Genomic DNA, 17083 nt, shown 5'->3' with positions numbered 1-17083 from the left:
TCCTATGGAGCAGCAGCCCTAACTATAACTACCTAGAGGCAGTCCCCACTAGGTGATTTGTATAAATAAATGCACATATATATGTGTAAATAATGTAACTGAATCAGTCAAAGACAAGAAGAGATGGCAATTTCTCTGGGGGCCATACACTCCATTCGCCATTTTGTATTCTCTAGGGTGCCTAACTCCTCACTCAAAGTAAGCTCTGGGAGTGAAGCAGCAGCAAGAGATCTATGGGGATCACCCAAATGGCCAAGCAGTTCATACAGGTGAAAAGGCATGCAGAGGATCAAAGGAAGAGTGAGAATGCCAACAAGAACCTCTACCCTTCAGCAAGAATGAGCCTGAATTGCACACTTAAATGCTCATGCGTTCCACTTTGGATGCCCAGTTAAGAAGTTGTGGTATTTGGCACTCTTGGTATGTGGTGTTAAAGAAGGAAACTTATAAAATACGAACTTCTTAGATCATTACTGTTTGCCCAGATGATAATTCTGGACTACTGTAGAATACTTTGAAATGTACCCACATCATTGTGTTAATTACAACATCACATTTCGAACACCAGCCTATATTGAAGCCATTTGATTTTCTAAGAAGAAGCCTTACTCAATGACCTGGCATCTCGTTCTGAAAAGGGTAGCACAAGTTGTTTCCCAGTGACTCTTCAAATGTCACCCATGCTGCTGATCTCCTGTTAAAGGGCAGATCGCCTTTTACCTCTGGCACAGAATTTTTGTGACCCTTGACCGTCATTCTAAAACCTTCCACTTGCTCTAAAAGTTTCAGAATAGAGATTTAAGAACTGCATGGAGACCAAGGAAAGGCTCATGTTACTGCCAGCAGGGACTTACTTGGGTGGCTCGTTTCCCAGACTGACTTTACAGTCTGTGTTTATTATGCAGAGGAGTTAAAAATATGACCGTAAAAACTTGACTGACAACAACAAACCATCACCTTCCTTCCAAGCATTTACAATTCGTTAGCATGGCTGTGTAAATAACGTTCCATATCATAAAGTCAGACAGGGTATGAGAGGCTTACCCAACAAGTAAGAAATAGAAGCACAAGCTAACACGAGGATCCACTTTAACCTTAAAGAAAGTGATATCCCACAACCTTGACCCACACCAATGCACTAATCTCGGACCAGTTGTCTATTGATATACCATGTTTACAGCATGGTCAAGAGAGTAGAGAATGAATATGTTGTAACTGATTACAGGCAAAAACAACATGTAAAGGACTTGCAAAGCAGTCCATATGTGTTTCAAGTATCATAGAGGTAGCCATTGCTACCTATAACTCTCCCAAAGTAAGTCCCGGAACTCCGCTCACTATTGGAACAGTCTAAGGGTCTTATTTAAAGTTTAGCATATAGAATACGCCATCAAATTGTGGCAGATTCCTGTGCACCATAGTTCAAGTGTAATTGGTTATAAGGCACTTGTAAAATCTGCCCTGTTTGTAATGGAGTATAATTTCCGCCAAATATTAAAGAAGGCCATAATTCATGTCTCAGGGTAAATCAGCCAACTATAAGACTACATTATTGATTTATAAATAACTTTCCTTTAATAACAGAACGAAAAGAAAGAGAATATATATTGAGAAAACTTTGTAAAAAAAAAGTCAATTTTCCTTGTTTTCCATTTAGAGGCAATCACAAAAGTTATGGCAAGATTGGCTGCATTTCATAATGTTTAGTTCTAACCACACTTTGATTTAGTATTAAAGGAATGTAATCACAAGGTGTGAAAAAAACATTTTTGCTTCCAAATACAAAATCAAAATTATATACTTGTGAGTAATTAGAGTTCCATTGTAGAGGATTTGGGGCCATATGTATGAACACATTTTCCCATAGGCATGGAATAGGTAAAACCCTTTGATACATCTGGCCCTTAGTCATGTACATAAGGCAAATAAGGCAATGGGGAGTTGGTCTTTTATTTTACTTGGTGTGCCACCTTTATCAGACATTATGCTTTATTAATCATGCAGTCTTTTCAGACAAGTCACTGCCCAGGATTTTATTGGAGTTTTAAGGACTAAAGTTCAAAAATAAATAAACTGATTATTGGCATGTTTTTCTAAATTATTAGTAAGGCGCTACTCTGACATTAGAGTGTATTTTAATGAGTTTCTGACGAGGTGGAATATTATGAGCTGAAAAATTAGTACATCTCATGACCAAGTATTAAAACAGGCTTTCTTCCTTGCTGAAGTTTGGCTGGTCCCTGAAACTATGTGGTTTCCTCTGAAACTCGGGAATAATTAAATATGCAGATTAATGTTTTAGGACGATACTGTTTGACTGGGTCAGTCTTCTGTTGGCTTTCAGAGAAAGATTAACATGCTAGGACTAATGGATTTAGTGGTAATTTTAAAGAAAACAAATATTTACATTTTTTATCCTCTCAAACTAGAAAATTCTACATGGTACTTACGAGAATTCATCATCAACTAGCACGGTGTGACACTTTTTTGGGCATGCATCTGAAACTTTACGTGTCTTAGAAAAACATGTACTTGGGCTAAATTAAAATTTCACTCCTCAAGTTTATGCTCTGTAAGTACTAGTGCTGGAAATTACATGTGATTACGCCATTGTTGAAAGTGCCACACACACCCATTTAAAAACACTCACATATGAACAGATTGTATACCCTATTTTCATTAGTAATCTCGATTCATCAGAACAAACCAGACTTTCAAAATATATTATGTCAAGTTACATTTGGTTGATTGCATAAAGAGATTTTCTGAGCAATTTAACAGTTGAAACCACTTATCAGTGTTTACGTTTTTCACCTGCCCTATTTCCAATTAGAGGATGCACTGGTTCATGGAATATTAATCGTAGTTCAGTTGGCAGTAGCCTGTGTGTTTATCACAAGAAACATCTTACAGACACATTTTGTCTCTGTTCAGGTTTACTTAGCCAAAGGAAATCTTTTCAAATGCCACATTTCTTTTTTATACAATCCGCTCTACGAAAGAAGCACTGGAACTTTGTTTCAGCTGCTGAACTAATATGATTTTACCAGTGGTGCAGTCATGTAACAGGTAAAGAAGAAATGTCAAAAGCTAAATAATTGACTGTAAATTTTGACCTATAATCATTATTTTGTGCCTATTTCTATCTAATCTTCAGTAACTATCTCAGGATATGTTTAATTGTAAGTAAAGTTTTTTTGAACATTTTTTGTATTTAGGGCCAAACGACATCCTTTAATACTGATGTACTATGAAAATTATTGCATGCCATTTTCAACAAATCTCTTTATATTGTATAGCAATGGATATTACCCCACGAAGCCCTACGAGGAGAACAATAATGCATATTTATTGGCTATTCATTCATATCACTTACATCACTCAGTAGCTGCCCTCCAGCCTTGGCATGTAATATACTCGGTGTGTCGGCCACACTGGTGTACTTGGAGATCCTCTCTTCGTGTCCACGTTTGTATTCCACCTGCCAAGAAACAAAACATAGATATGATTTAAAGGTGCTCTTTTTAGATCCTCTTGCAGGATTATGCTTTGGGTAGAATTAGGGTTTCACTATCTTTGATAGGGTAAATCTTAGTAAAGTGGATATTGATAGCAAATGTACAGTACAAGGCCTGGGTAACTCCCTTTCTCTTATAATCTAGGTGCTTTGCCAGGAGGATACTGATATCTATAAGCAGTATCAATGATGGGTGAGAGACTGCAAGCTATTTGCAGTAAATGCGTGTGAACATACTTTGGTTACTTTGCTGAGTCCAACGAGTCTGACTTTTGGAGACAGGAGCTTTCTTATCACTAAGGGTAGCAGGGTCTTAGTCTTGTGTAAAGTGAAAGCTTGCAGCACTCTTGATTGGCCTTTAGAGATGGGAGGTGGTACCCTGCATAAAAAAGTGAGAAACCGAATTGGTGTCAATTTCTTGGAAGTGAGTTCAGTGACGGACTGACCACTGGGTCCCTAGGCCAGCTTAGCGACCATCTGCCACAAAGAATTGGAATAGGAAGTGCCCAGGAGGGTGACAACTGTTCCCTGGGGGTAGGACTGCCACTATTTACTCACGGTAAACCAAATAAATGGTACATTTTCTTTAGAATCTTTTTGCTGGGCAATGCATTGAGACAAAGTTAGCATATCTCTGCTAAGTAAGGGCTTCTATCCTGATAGCTCTCATACAAAGATACTCAATCGGATCCACTGGCTCCCCATCGAGGCAAAGTTAACTTTTTAACCTGTATGCCCTGAATTTATACCCATCTGCCTTAACCACCTATCTTCATCATCATCAACAACAAGCTTTATACGGGCAACAGGCCATCAAAGCAACACAACTATCTTATTTCCCCAGGCTTCTCACTATTTTGGAGGTCAAAATAGTCTAAGGAGTCAAATCACATTAAACCTTGAAACATCCATGTTCAAAATCTCCAAATTTCTTCACCAAACTTTCTCTGGAGGTGTCCCATCTCTTTGAAAATCCCTTCCTAACGTTCAAGAAATAACAAAACACTCATCTCTTCACATCCATTTCAACCCCTCTTACCCTTATACAAAACATCATGAACGCTTCTAATCTGCTGTTTTTTTCTGGACCTGTTGATGATTTTTGTGCACTTATATTTGTGTGCATCATTGATAACGTGCAGAATGTATTTTCACACTTGATTACACACTGATATGCTGCTCTAGATGAACTTTCCCCAGGTCAGTCACAAACTGCAACTATAACCGCATGGTCCTTCCTCAGGTTGACTGTGCCCTACTCATTCAGATAGCATGCTGTTGTTCATGTATCTAGTTTGTTTTACCATCTCCAGATGGCATTAACATAGAAAGGGTAGCATTATTATCCATGTGAAAAGATAGAGTTTTGGTGTTAAGGGAATATGACTTTTAAAATGTGTTGTGCTCTGACTGATTTTCTGATGAAATCTTGTATTTGCTTACACCACAGGGATTTTGCAGTTCTGTTATTTTCAGGTGCGAAAACAATTTATAAAAACACTTAATTTTGGGGTGAGCCAGACGATTTGTCTGTTCTACTAAGGATGTTGTCCATTAATCACGCACTGCATCTTTTGATGACTGGTGTGCAGGGCAGCAACAAGGGACCCACACTTCTGTCTAACTGTCTTGGGCAAGTTTCTGTACGGTGCTCTAGCTGTAATTCAGGGTCTTCATTTCTGTTTCCACAGTGCACCTCCAGGTGTTCTTTATTCTGCCTCTCTTCCATGTGCCTTCTGGGGTCCACTGTAGAGCTGTTCTTGTGAAAGAGTATTGTTCTCATCTGATGGTGTCCTATCCATACTTATCTTTTTCTCATAATGATAGTGTTCATGTGCTCACAAACTCACCTCCACTTTCTAATGCAGCTGCATTTCACTGTTGCATCTAAAGGGCATTCATGCTTCAGAGTGATGGATCACAATGTAAAACTGATAAATAAGAATATAGCAATACTTATCATTAATTTTCAACACTATGCAAAGTGTCTTGTATCCCTATAAGGTTTATAGTGAAAAAAGGGGAGCACAGCAGATAGGGGCACATCGTACTTACTGTGAAGCTACTCAACTCTCCACCCACTCACACGGCCACCAAGCAACCAACTTCAGGCAATAAGATCAGTACTACTTCATTGAGTCTCTTGTATCATGCTCTACATGCCACTCTACCTTAATGTCAAGCTACTTTTGTTGGAGCTCATGTCTTGACGTCGCTCTAATCCATGGACAGAATGGGGCCACTTCTGCACAATTGCGCCCTTGATAGTCATGAAATTCTTCAGGATGTTTCACCCCAATTCCACTGGAAGTCACCGAAATCACACTATTGTTTTTCATCTTTCTTTCGCTTTTGTGACTTACTTCCCTGAGCTAACACATTATGTTGTCCCATCTGTGATAGTTAAAAGGTCTAATGATTAATTTCGTCTCTTTTGGTTTTGGTGCTCCTTTGCATTGAAAAATCCCTCCTTAGTTGGACACCCAGATTTTCTCAGTGGATACAAAGGAGCCACAAACACACCCATGATCCGTTCCAAGGTTTTCATGACACTATCAAATCTCATCAGCATATCTGGCCAAGGAGCATGCCAACCAACTTTGCCCTCTGCTACGACCAGGGGCATTTGCAAGTAGTGTCACATTAACGTTTGAGTGAGACATCACTAAAAGAGCAGGAGTAATTGTTCCGAATCTGAGGTAAAACAGGGTCGAAAGTCTGTACAAAATGGCTGCTATTTGGCTCAGTCTCATAATAGTGAAGGGAAGGGGTAAATTATCTCACAGATTATTAGCCTGGCAGGGTCTGCCTTCAACAACAATGATATATTAACATTTTCCAGACGTAAATGTTATAGACTCCAAATGACTCATAGTATCTTTCAGAACCAGATAAAAATCATTTTCACAAATATTGATTTTTTGGAGGATGTACACTATATGACATAAACAGAGAGATGGTTTAACTGAGGTTATGTATAGTGTTCTTTTGCGGTTTCTACTGTGGACTCATTTCTTCTATAGGAGAAGGGAAGAGGAACAACTCCCTGAATCTCAGGTTGTTTGTGGTTTCCTTCACCAGGATTCCAGATAGCCTTTTGTTTGAGCCTTACTCCTAGGTCAGTGGGTGGCCCCTTATCCAGACTCAGTGGTTAAATGGACATAGATCCACCACTTAGGGCAACCCATGTACTGCAAACAACACCTATTTAGCTACCACAACTTTGAAGGGATATGCACTTTGTTTTAAAAGTAAAAGCTGGGAAGCACTATATCAGTGCAGGGATGAGGTTATGTGTTTTCAGTTTAAAATAAAACATGCCTTCACTTGATACATTTAATAAATGAATACCAAATGTACAAAGCAGCCAACTGCATGGGCTCCCCTAACGTCCTACATAAGACATGACTTCCCAGGCACATTTTAATGGATGTTACTAATAATTTAAATATTGCAAAGTTAGGGTTCTTGAGCATCAACTATACCAAACAATACAGGCTGTGGTAACTTTCTGCTGAGTGCAGGGAGAACTGGTAACACACTCGGGTGCAGATACCTAACCAAGAGATGTTCAAATGTTCATACAAAAAGAAAACATCCTCGTCATGAAAAAGAAACACTCAGTACACAATCATTTAATCATAAGTGAAATGTAGAAATGCATTTCATTATTTTTTAGCAATCTTTCAGTGCAAAGTCCTCATCTCTGGATGGGGACGCGTGACCGCATGGACTCACTGGCACGCCCGAAGATCTTCACTAGTATACCCGAAATGTCTGATTTGTCGGTTGAACCAGTGAACTGCCTCCTACCCTGCCCTAAACAAAACGTGTCCTTATCAGGAGGTCATATTTATTTACTCATCTTTGTAGGCCTCTCTCAGCTTTCTCCTAAATTCTAGATGTCGGGAGCCACAGGAAAAAACATTCTCCTCAGGTGAACTGGGAAGAAGCAGCGCCTGCTGGGTCCAGCTGTTTCTGACCCTCCACCAAAATACTGGGAAGGTCACGTATCTCTCATGTGCCAGACACTTTCAAGGCGACTCCAGCTCAGAATGCACTTACTAATTTATCGTGCATCGTGTGTGAATTCGGATTTTACCATTTGGAATTCGCCACTTCCGTTTCTAAATATGTAATTTCGTTTCCTCCTCTTTGAATGTGTTGGGGGGTTCACTAACAGCTACCGAAAGGGCCTTCGATACTCAGCTTTTATCACTCTGTGAAGGGATATTAGGAGTGATGCTCAAAGGACCTGTTCTGTGTCTACGGGGAGATGCCTTGATGCATATGGGCCCTCGCTCGCTCATAATCCGTTTACTCAACTGTTCCTTTCAGCCAGAGCCCGTTCCACACTTTCGGACTACCCAGCTTCTGCAGGTGAAAACAACTTTTCAATGCTGGACAGTGCGCCGTACTTTCATCAGGAAAAGATAGCGCCTTGATGCAGCAATGCACTTTCTGAGACAGTGACCCCGTCGTGATAATGAGAACTGCTGGAGGGTGATCGAATACCTACATTACTCGCGAGTTCATTCGCCTTCCTGGCTATCTGGAAAGCAGGCGTGATCATTGTAGGAAAGCTCCCTTTTCCTTTCTGCTGCTCGTATTCTTCGTTGTACTTTAACTAGGAGAACAAAGGTTCAGGGTTAAATGTGTGTTAGTGACAATTTTAAAATGTTGCACTCTACTCGCACTAGACTAGATTCTTAAGTAGAACCTGGAATAGGAATTTACTTATCACAATGGAAACGTCATCAAGTATAGTGTTGTGTAATCAAGGATGTGGGCAGCATGCCACTGGTATGTGTTAATTCAAATGATCTTTACAACAGCACGTATTGTGATGGTGGTGTAAATAAATATTTGTACATATACACTGCGCAAAAACAGCTCCCGATTTATCATTAACTTTGTTAGTACATGCAAATGATTTATTTTCAACAGCAATTATTTTAAACACAGTTGACAAATCTGCATAACACTTTCCAAAACGATACTTGTGTTCCTTAGATACTTTGCTATCGGTTGGAAGACCGAAACGTTGCCCCTATACTCTCCATGACGTAATTCTTCGTATGAGCTGCTGGAGTCCTTAGGAGTGATTTCTGATTGTTTGAAAGACTGCATATAGGACTCAAACCTTTTATGGTTGGAGAGTCAGGAGGGTTGGTGCTCTCCTTCTTGTCCGTTGGTTTTAAAGGGATTGTGGACTAGAGGGGTCACCAGTGTATTTGTATAAAAACACAAAAAAATCTCTGTTTTTTGCTATATTGATGGATATATTATTAGTGAATATATAAAAGTTCTTCATTTTCCCAGAAACAAATTACACGCTATTTGAAGATTTATTAATTTATGGAATTTGATCTATGGTTAACTACAACATTAATAGTATTTAATATTGCTGATATATTTGTATGCAAATGATTCCTTCATGAACATTGTGTGCTTTATTTATTGATCTGTAGCACTCATTGTGCTACCCAGTGAAGTAGCCTTTTAAAGCACGTCTCAGACCTGGGGCGTCGCCAGGATGGCGGCTGATGCAGATGTGTAGCACAGAGCTCCGGTCGTGGCCCTCCGGATCCAGGACCCTGCATGTTTCTGCATCATGCCAGGAGCCTAATGGACCCAAAATAGTGCTAGCAGGCGTGGCCGACACTTGAACACTTCATCAGGGCTGACACATGAACTGCTGCCGAACGCAGCTGCGAACCCAAGCCGAGGGGGAGGGGAGCCCAGGGGCTCTGTGATTGGTGACAAGGGTACCCCCGCACTTGAGATGGTGCCAAAAGACCCATTGTTCTCTGCTGTGCAAAGGAGATGCTCAAGATACAGCCAGGCCCCCTCCTGTGGCGTCCGGACTGCTGTCGGAGCCATCAGCACTGCAGACATCCGGATCTGCATGGGGTCCCATAGCAAGGGCTTTGCTTGTGGTGGTGCTACATCTGTGCAAGGTTCCATGGCACACCACCTGCACTTGAAACACCAGAGCAGGGGATCTTGGGGGTACAATAGAGGTAGGCCCAGTAGCAGGGGACGGCTGCAACATCAACACTGTACTTTCCACCCTCTGACACAGTGGCACCTGCATTGCATGGGCCATAGCTACTGAGGCCTTTGGGGGAGAGGCACCAATAGCCTGAGTGGGCTTGGATTAACCTGACATTACTGAGTAGACAGAGATCTCCAAGGGGGCAGCAATAATAGGTTGTAGTGAGTACTGCAGCAAAAGACTTGCAGATGTTGGGTTGCACCAGTTGAGTGATTAGAGGACTGTACCCCCAACAGCTGGACTGAAGGCCTCATTTTATAGCATAGGATGGAGAAGCCCAAGGGGCCAAGATGCCATAGATTCTGACCAAGGGCATAATGCACTTCTTGGGGGCTCCATCACAGGGAGAAGGCCCACTGACCCAATTGGGGACTACATTTTATTACCAATTCCAGACACTAAGACTTCCCTGGAGACTTAGATTGACAATATCTCTGGAAGTCTCCTTGTTGCATGCAGATCATAGAAAACTATCTAACATGGTTGATGATGTGGTGTCTGCTATAACTGCAATGCAGTTCACCCATGGTGAGGTACATTCCCAGATATGAACAATGAAAGCTGAAATAGAGTGCCTGCAATGCAGGATCAGCACAGGATCAAAACCAAGACACAACAATGTGAGCCTCAAGGGATTTCCGGAGCATTTTGAGGGGCCGAATATGGAATTGTTTCCAGAACACTCGATACTGGACATGGTGCTAATAGGGAATACACCGAAATTCTCCTATATTGTGAGAGCACACTGCATCCCTGGGTGTCCACCCCTGCCGGGGTAGCTCCCTGCCCTGTAATTGCTTGCTTACTGAACTACTTGTCATGCTGATCTTCAGAACGAGAGACCCATGGAACTATGAGGTATCCATCACAGTTTACCATGATTACACAGGTCCAGCAGCACTCTTATGCTGTCAAACAGTACGTCTGCCTCAGGACCCTCAATTATGCCCTCCTCTTCCCCACCAAATTTCCGGTGGTAGAAGATGAAGTGATGTGAAGTGACACACTTCTTTCAAACTCCATAGAAGGCTTGGACTTGGCTGCAGGTGAAGTGTGAGGTGCCCCTGGCGAGAAAGGCATCTTGAGAGGAGACCTGGACATTATGGACATTGAGATGGATGCACAGTGTCGCCCATCCTCGAGCAGGCTGCCAAAGAAAGAGCTTAAGTGGTGGCAGATGTGTTGCAACACAGCAAAACCCCTTTCTTTGTTTTGTCTTTGAACTGTGGTTCAGATTCTCAGACTGGCACTATTAGGTCAGGTGCCTCGGGGGATGGTAGGGTAGGCGGCCCACTCTCATTCCCTGATCAGCAGATAATGTTGCATGATATAGGTAGTACATTGGACACAGGATGGACACTGGTGAGCCATTCATTGCTACTGGACTCGGGTCGAACATGAGGTGGGTGGGGTCTGGGGAGCGGGTGGCCTGTGGAAGAGAGAGGGCCAGCCTAACCAGACCACAATAGAGACACTGTCATGCTCTTATGTACACAGTATGGAGCAATCAATTATTTCCTGTGATTATACCTATCATGTGCCCAGCAAGGGGGGGAGTTATTGGAAAGGTTTTTTTTCAGTTACGGTTGAGTTGGAGGCTGCACTGGGACACACACATCAAGGGAGATAAAAAGGGGCACATTAGCTAGGCATATTGTGGGACTCACATGAAGAATGGATGCTTGTTCTGGAAGGGGAACATGGAAGACACCATGCTCATGTTTACTTAAGCGTACAGTTTCCAGACCTGGAACATTCGGGGTGTGGCAACACCTGGGAAAAGACATACAGTGCATGCATATCTCAGATGACACTACATTCATGTTGCCTGTTTGCAGGAGACACACTTGGTGGCAAGTGAGTTGCAAATGTTACAGAAAGGTTGGAGAGGTAGGGTATTCAGCACAGTATACTCGCTTATGCAAGAAGGGTGCTGATTTTGATCAACCCAGGTGCCCCCTTGTAGGAAGCTGCCTCTAGATATATACTATATAAAAATGAGATATAGAGGGTCATTCTGACCCTGGCGGCCGGTGGCCGCCAGGGCCACCGACCACGGGAGCACCGCCGACAGGCTGGCGGTGCTCCAATGAGCATTCTGACCGCGGCGGTTCAGCCGCGGTCAGAAGCGGAAAGTCAGCGGTCTCCCGCTGACTTTCCGCTGCTCATTGGAATCCTCCATGGCTGCGGAGCGCGCTCCGCAGCCATGAGGATTCTGACCCCCCCCTACCGCCATCCAGTTCATGGCGGGAAAGCCGCCATGAACAGGATGGCGGTAGGGGGGGTCGCGGGGCCCCTGGGGGCCCCTGCCATGCCCATGCCAATGGCATGGGCACGGCAGGGGCCCCCGTAAGAGGGCCCCAAAATGTATTTCACTGTCTGCCTTGCAGACAGTGAAATACGCGACGGGTGCAGTAGCACCCGTCGCACCTTCCCACTCCGCCGGCTCGATTACGAGCCGGCATCCTCGTGGGAAGGTCGTTTTCCCCTGGGCTGGCGGGCGGTTTAACTGGAACCGCCCGCCAGCCCAGGGGAAAACTCGTAATACCCGCCGCGGTCTTTTGACCGCGGCGCGGTAATTTGGAGGGCGGGATCCTGGCGGGCGGCCTCCGCCGCCCGCCAGGGTCATAATGAGGCCCATAGTGTGCACAGAGCCCAGGGGTTTCCCAGAGGCTTGACAGAAGCAATAATAGCTAATACTATTGCTCTATTTGTGGTAGTGTGGTAGAGCAGTTAGGCTTATCAGGCTTATCAGAGGGTAGTGTTAAGCATTTGTTGTACCCACACAAGCAATAGAAGAAACACACACTCAATGACTTAACTCCAGACCAATAGGATTTCAAAAATATATTTTTATAATTTATTTCTAGAACCACAAGATTCAGTTTGCAGCTAAGGACATTAAATGAAAGGTACTTTGCATAGGTAAGTTCAGGACTTTGAATCAAATCGACAGTACATACAGTTTTCTTTAAAATGGCAAAAAGCTATTTTAAAAGTAGACAGTGCAAAGTTTCAACAGTTCCTGGGGGAGGAAAATAAAGTACAGTTTCTGAGGTAAGTAACAAACTTACAGGTTTAGTTTCTGGGGTATAGGTAGCCCACCACTGGGGGTTCAAGATGACCCCAAGCACCCAGCACCAGCAACACGGGGCTGGATAGGTGCAGAGGTCAAACAAGAGCCAGATCACGTGGGCCCCTATGGAGACAGGGGGTATTCCGGTTCCGGTCTGCTTGCAGGTAATTACCTGCATTGTCGAAGGGCAGACCAGGGGGGTTTAGAGCAGCACTGGGGGGGGCCCAAGTAGGCACCAATCCCACACCCTCAGCGGCACTGGGGCAGCACTGGGGCGGCCGGGTGCAGGGTGCAAACAGGGCATCGGGTTTCCAATGAAACTCTATGAGGGGACCCTGGGGGTCACTCAGGCGCTGCGGGTAAGGCGCAGGGGGGCTTCTCGGGCAAGCCACTGACTGGATAGGGAGGAGGGCTGCCTGCTGGTCATAGCTCCACTGGTGGTCAGTTTCTCTCGATTCTGGGGGCTGCGGGTGCAGTGCTTCTCCAGGCGTCGGATATCTTCGTCCCGGGCAATCGCCGTCAGGGGGTCCTCAGGACTCCCTCTGCAGTCATCATCAAGGAGGGGTGGAGAGGTCAGCCCATGGTGAGCACTCAGTAGAAATCACCTGGGGATCCTCTCTAGCTAGTTTGGCCATCTGGACACGGGCCGGGGGCATCAGGTGCAGCGTGGTGTAGGACTCGCACTTCTGGAGTGAGGTGAGAGTCATTTAGAAGCAGTTTCTTCTTTTTTCTTGTTGGACAGGTCTGCCGTCCACGGGAGTTTCTTGGTCCTCTGTGATGCAGGCAGTCCTCTGGAGGCTTTTCAGGAGTCGCCGGACCTGCAGAATGTGTCGCTCTTCTTTTGCAGCTTTTTGAAGCAGGAGACGGGCCGGTAGGGCTGGGGCCGAGTCAGTTGTTGTCTCCTTCTCTTCTCTGTGGGATTGTCAGCTCAGCAGTCCTTTTTCTTCTTGTGAGGTCATCGGGAATCTAAAGAGCTGGGTCCAGGGAAGCCCTTAAATACTAAAATTAGGGGCATTTTAGGGGTGAGGGGGCAGTGGACAATTCTGCAGGGATGGGGTCATCTCGGCTCTGGACACCTTAGGGGTGGTCCTGGCTGGAGTGGTCACTCCTCCCTGTTTTCCCTAATTTTCCTGCCGGACTTGCTGCCAAAAGTGGGGCTTTGTGTGGGGGGGGCAGGCATCTCCACTAGCTGGAGTGCCCTGGGGCACTGTAATCCGAGGCTTGAACCTTTGAGGTTCACCGCCAGGTGTTACAGTTCCTGCAGGAGGAGGTGAGGTGCACACCTCCACCTAGGACAGGCTTTGTTTTTGACCACAGAGTGCACAAAGGCACTAACCCCATGTGGTCAGAAACTCGTCTGAAAGTGGCAGGCTGGCACAGACCGGTCAGTCCTACACTAGCAGTTGGGCTAACATACAAGGGGCATCTCTAAGATGCCCTCCGTGTGCATTTTTCAATAAATCCCACACTGGCATCAGTGTGGGTTTATTGTGCTGAGAAGTTTGATACTAAACTTCCTAGTATTCAGTGAAGCCGTTATGGTGCTGTGGAGTTCGTAATGACAACCTCCCACACCATATACTCAATATGGCTACACTGCACTTACAACGTCTGAGAATGGACTTAGACACTGTAGTGGCATATTGCTCATGCAGCTATGCCCTCACCTGTAGGATAGTGTACCCTGCGCTAGGGCAGTAAGGCCTGGTAGAGGGATGACTTACCTATGCCACAGGCAGTGGTTTGTGGGCATGGCACCCTGAGATGGGTGCCATATCGACTTTGTCTGTTTCTCCCCACTAGCACACACAAGCTGCAAGTCAGTGTGCATGTGCTGAGTGAGGAGTCCCCAGGGTGGCATAATCCATGCTGCAGCCCTTAGAGACCTTCCCTGGCCACAGGGCCCTTGGTACCATGGGCACCTTTTACAAGGGACTTAACTGTGTGCCAGGGCTGTGCTAATTGTGGGATCAAAGGTACAGTTTTATGGCAAGAACACTGGTGCCTGGGCCTGGTTAGCAGGGTCCCAGCATACTTTCAATCAAAGTTGGCATCAACACTAGGAAAAAAGTGGTGGGGGGGTAGTAATGCCAACAGTGGAATTTTCCTACACAACCCCCCCCCCCCCCCAAACGAAAGAGGATGAGACTAACCTTTCCCAAGAGAGTCTTCATTGTCTAAGTGGAAGAACCTGGAAAGGTCATCTGCATTAGCATGGGCAGTCCCAGGTCTGTGTTCCACTACAAAGTCCATTCCCTGTAGGAATATGGACCACCTCAAAAGTTTAGGGTTCTCACCTTTCATTTGAATTAGACATCTAAGAGGTCTCTGGTCAGTTTGAACAACAAAGTGAGTACCAAACAAGTATGGCCTCAACTTTTTCAGGGAGCAAACCACAGCAAAGGCCTGCCTCTCAATGGCACTCCAACGCTGCTCCCTAGGGAGTAGCCCCCTGCTAATAAAAGGAACAGGCTGGTCAAGGCCATTATCATTGGTATGGGACAGTACTGCTCCTATCCCATGTTCAGAGGCATCTGTCTGCAAAATGAACTGCCTAGAATAATCTGGAGCTTTGAGAACTGGTGCTGAGCACATAGCTTCTTTCAGGGTGTCAAAGGCCTGTTGATAGTCAAGGGTCCTGATTACCTTCTTGGGCATCTTCTTTGAGGTTACGTTAGTGAGAGGTGTCACAATGAATCCATACCCCTTCACAAACCTCTTGTAATATCCAGTCAAGACAAGGAATGCCCTGACATGAGTCTGGGTTTTTGGAGCTTCCCAGTCCAGAATTGTCTGGATATTAGGTTGTAAAGGTTTCACTTGGCCTCCACCTACAAAGTGGCCCAAGTATTCAACTGTGCCCTGCCCTATCTGGCAATTGGATGCTTTGATAGAGAGGCCTGCTGTTTGCAAGGCCTGCAAAACCTTCCCCAGGTGGATCAGGTGATCCTGCCAGCTGGAGCTGAAGACAGCAATATCATCTAGATATACTGCTTTAAAGGACTCTAAGCCAGCAAGGACTTGATTCACCAACCTTTGGAAGGTGGCAGGGCATTTTTTAAGCCAAAGGACATACCAGTGAACTGATAATGCCCATCCGGTGTGGAGAATACTGTCTTTTCTTTTGCTGTAGGTGCCATCCTAATTTGCCAGTACCCTGCAGTTAAGTCAAAGGTACTCAGAAATTTGACTGCACCTAACTTGTCAATTAATTCATCAGCTCTGGGTATGGGGTGAGCATCTGTCTTGGTGACATAACTGAGTCCTCTTTAGTCCACACAGAACCTAATTTTTCTTTCCATCTTTGGTATGAGGTTTGGGGACCAATACCACTGGGCTAGCCCAGGTACTGTCAGACTGCTCTATTACCCCTAACTCCAGCATCTTGTGGACTTCCACTTTGATGCTCTCCTTGACTTGGCAAGACTGTCTGAATATTTTGTTTTTGACAGGTAAACTGTCTCTTGTGTCCACATCATGGGTACACAGGTATGTCTGACCAAGGGTCAAGGAGAAGAGCTCAGCATACTGCTGTAGGACTTGCCTGCAGTCAGCTTGCTGTTGGGCAGAGAGGGTGTCTGAGTAGACAACTCCATCTACTGTCCCATCTTTCGGCTCACTCTCTGCTTCCTGATCCTCATCAGTAACCATCAGCATGGTTATGTCTGCCACCTCATTGTAGAGTTTCAGTCGGTTAACATTGATTACCCTCTTTGGTATTCTGCTAGTGCCCAGGTCCACTTAATAAGTGACCTGGCTCTTTTTCCTAAGTACTGGGTAAGGGCCACTCCATCTGTCCTGAAGTGTCCTTGGAATCACAGGCTCCAGAACTCAGATTTTCTGCCCTGGCTGAAATTCAACCATTGCAGTCTTTTGGTCATACCACAACTTCTGGAGTTGTTGGCTGGCCTCAAGGTTTTGGATGCCTTTTCCATGTACTCAGCCATCCTTGAGCGGAGGCCAAGCACATAGTCCAACACATCTTGTTTAGGCTCATGGAGAGGTCTCTCCCAGCCTTCTTTAACAAGTGCCAGTAGTCCCCTTACAGGATGGCCGAACAGAAGCTCAAAGGGGGAAAAACCTACTCCCTTCTGCGGCACCTCTCTGTAGGCGAAAAGCAAGCATGGCAGAAGGACATTCCATCTCCTTTTCAGTTTTTCAGGGAGCCCCATGATCATGCCCTTCAATGTCTTGTTAAACCATTCAACAAGTTCACTGGTTTGTGGATGATATGGTATGGTGAACTTATAAGTCACCCCACACTCATTCGAAATGTGCTTTAGGTAAGCTGACATGAAGTTTGTCCCTCTGTCAGAAACCACCTCCTTAGGGAAGCCCACTATAGTAAAAATATCAATTAGGGCTTTGGCTACTGCAGGAGCAGTAGTTGCCCTAAGGGGAATTGCTTCAGGGTATCTGGTAGCATGATCCA

General features: G+C 44.8%; 1 protein-coding gene across 2 annotated transcripts in view; it reads right to left on the bottom strand.

Moving 5' to 3' along the window:
- Positions 1-17083, bottom strand: part of NRAP (nebulin related anchoring protein) — a 337786-nt gene that overhangs the window by 277921 nt on the left and 42782 nt on the right. Inside the window, exons 6-7 of one of the 2 annotated variants that reach the window (XM_069239330.1) lie at positions 8037-8144; positions 3377-3481 (exon numbers count right to left, since the gene is read on the bottom strand). In XM_069239330.1, coding sequence (XP_069095431.1) covers positions 3377-3481; positions 8037-8144 — 213 coding nt within the window. The remainder of the gene's footprint in view (positions 1-3376; positions 3482-8036; positions 8145-17083) is intronic. The other variant, XM_069239331.1, reaches the window with a different exon arrangement.

The sequence above is a fragment of the Pleurodeles waltl genome, chromosome 6 (genome assembly GCF_031143425.1).
Source record: "Pleurodeles waltl isolate 20211129_DDA chromosome 6, aPleWal1.hap1.20221129, whole genome shotgun sequence".
Taxonomy (NCBI): Eukaryota; Metazoa; Chordata; class Amphibia; order Caudata; family Salamandridae; genus Pleurodeles; species Pleurodeles waltl.
This window is presented reverse-complemented; position numbering and strand designations above follow the sequence as displayed.